The sequence below is a fragment of the Ceratina calcarata genome, unplaced genomic scaffold, assembly GCF_001652005.2.
Source record: "Ceratina calcarata isolate Rehan_Ccalc_2016 unplaced genomic scaffold, ASM165200v1 scaffold534.2, whole genome shotgun sequence".
NCBI classification, from domain to species: domain Eukaryota; kingdom Metazoa; phylum Arthropoda; class Insecta; order Hymenoptera; family Apidae; genus Ceratina; species Ceratina calcarata.
Genome location: NW_017176500.1, coordinates 5,205 through 5,477, shown reverse-complemented (window position 1 = coordinate 5,477; position 273 = coordinate 5,205). Strand labels below are relative to the sequence as shown.

The 273-nt window shown below is 32.6% G+C and overlaps 1 protein-coding gene across 1 annotated transcript in view; it reads right to left on the bottom strand.

Annotated features, from left to right (window-relative positions):
* Window positions 1-65: 65 nt before the first annotated feature.
* LOC108628659 (juvenile hormone esterase-like) overlaps window positions 66-273 on the bottom strand; it is a 5,398-nt gene continuing 5,190 nt past the window's right edge. The window contains exon 3 of the mRNA XM_018030733.2: window positions 66-266. Within this exon, the coding sequence (XP_017886222.2) occupies window positions 85-266 (182 nt within the window). The 3' untranslated portion in view covers window positions 66-84. The remainder of the gene's footprint in view (window positions 267-273) is intronic.

Genomic DNA, 273 nt, shown 5'->3' with positions numbered 1-273 from the left:
ATTAATTAATTAATTAATTAACAATTATATGTCGAATTGCTCGTTGATTTCGTGAATTACTTGATGCATCAATTGATTAATTGTTTAACGAATCATTTGATGATTTGGAAAAATCGTCACATACCCTGTGGTAGCAAAACTGGCCCACATCTCTGTCATTATATTAATCATAGTTATGTCGTTTTCGGTATTGTGCAGCATATGACTCTCGAACTTTTTGTTTAACAATGGAATTAGGTAATTTAAATCGTCTACGTGCGCCACTCCTGAAAC